Below are 1,787 nucleotides of genomic sequence, written 5' to 3'. Positions count from 1 at the left end.
TCATCCAAATTATAAACACATAATAAAATCATGAAAAAGTTAATTACCATAAAAGAGTTAAAAAAATATTTATTATTAAAATACTTTTGTCCATAAATGTAATCAAACTAAAATAAGAAAAAAAATACTTAAACTAAAACAAAGAAAGCCTTTAAAAAGGTCAAATATCATGAATAAAATAAAATGTACTAACTAATTCACCTAAAATTCCTTAATCTAAATCAGAAGAAACATATACTCCAAATATCAATCACTCATGTTATCATCACTAGAGCCTGTCCCAAGCTCATCTTCCGTAGGATCAGACAAGGTTGAAGGAAGTGGGAGATTCAACTTTTTATACAAAGCATGAATTGTCTTTTCAGTAGAACCAATTCTTTTCTGTTGAACTTTTAGTTGACGTCCTTGATCTTTTAACTTGTGCTCAGCATCTTTCAACTTAACCTTTTGCTCTTCATTGATCATTTCTTGCTCCTTTGCTTTTTCTTTCCACATGTGAAGTTCTTGCTCAATATTTAGATTATCTTTGGATGTCTCTGAACAATTTCTGGAATCCAACTTTGAAGAGAGATCTAAACCAAAAGAACCTAAACCAAAAGCAGCTTTCTTTTTTCCCTTTGTCACAACTTCGTTCCAAACAGTATAATCATCTGGTATATCTAGGCCTTCCTTAGATGCCTCAACATCTCCCTCATTATCCAAGGATAAAGCTACTTGAGAAAGTTCTGTCTTTTGCTTTTTGAATTCACCCTACAAAATCAATTCATGTTAATCGCAACTAAATATGCCATGAACAAATACTAACATATAGTGAAAATTAGCAGTTGAAAAAAACAAAAAGAAGAACAAATTAGCATCACATACAATGACTTTCTCAGATCTTTCATCAATCCAACTTTTGTCTTTTTTGGTGTGGCATTTAGTATAAACTTCTTCTAGAGAAGGTTTTACTCCCGTAGCTTTCTCCTATAATATAACAGTTTTAATCGATAGAAAAAAAAAGAATAAGAGAACATTGCAAAAATAATAAGAATAAGACTATAAATAAACTATTTTTATCTTACCATTCTGCGTGCATGTTCACCAATAGATATGGAACCACCAGTATGCATAGAACTTCCAGCATTTGATGCTCGATTCACAGTATTTGCTGCTGACCAGTTCTTAAATTTTGAATCTGTAGCAAAATAATGTAATAGTTGACGCCAAACGGGTTCAGGAATATATTTTGGTACATGGTTAGGGTCTTTTGAATAATTGCGTCTCTTCTGATTCATCAATGATCTTAATCGATTACTCCCTTTAATCTCAAAAATTTGACGAATTCTTGCATTGTGTTGAGGTTCCCACATACAATTTTTCTATAAAAGAAAACAAACATATACATTGAATTACCCACTATGTATAATATCAAAATAACAAAAAAAATGATAATAAATACTTACCTTAAATTCAATAAACCACAAATCTCGCATTTGCTCACTAGCATGTCTCCAGGAAGGGCAGAATTCTGAAAATTTGCTTTTAATGGCATTTGTTACATGACGAACAGCAGTACATGGATTAAACCTATAAGAAGTTCAAATAATGAGTAATTACACATGTATTCATAATAAAAATAATATAGAGAGAACATTAAAATAGAAAACTGATTGTTGTACTTACTCATTGCCAAAAGGCTCTATTTTCAAGAGCCCTTCTTGAGTGACAAGTTCACCTTCTTGAGCAAGAGATTCATCTTGATGATTTTCATCCGATGAGTGAGCATGATGTAAATTTCGTTCATT

The 1,787-nt window shown here is 31.2% G+C and overlaps 1 protein-coding gene across 1 annotated transcript; it reads right to left on the bottom strand.

Moving 5' to 3' along the window:
- Positions 1–246: 246 nt before the first annotated feature.
- LOC148578243 (uncharacterized) lies at positions 247–1,352 on the bottom strand. The gene is made up of 3 exons (XM_088500727.1): positions 1,065–1,352; positions 865–966; positions 247–750 (listed from the first exon to the last, which is right to left on the bottom strand). Exons 1-3 carry the CDS (start codon positions 1,350–1,352, stop codon positions 247–249), a joined length of 894 nt encoding a protein of 297 aa, XP_088356853.1.
- Between the last annotated feature and the right edge of the window lie 435 nt (positions 1,353–1,787).

The sequence above is a fragment of the Arachis ipaensis genome, chromosome B1, assembly GCF_059453495.1.
Source record: "Arachis ipaensis isolate K30076 ecotype BB chromosome B1, ASM5945349v1, whole genome shotgun sequence".
Lineage (NCBI taxonomy): Eukaryota > Viridiplantae > Streptophyta > Magnoliopsida > Fabales > Fabaceae > Arachis > Arachis ipaensis.
The sequence above is the reverse complement of the archived record's forward strand: the minus strand, read 5'-3'. Positions and strand labels throughout refer to the sequence as shown.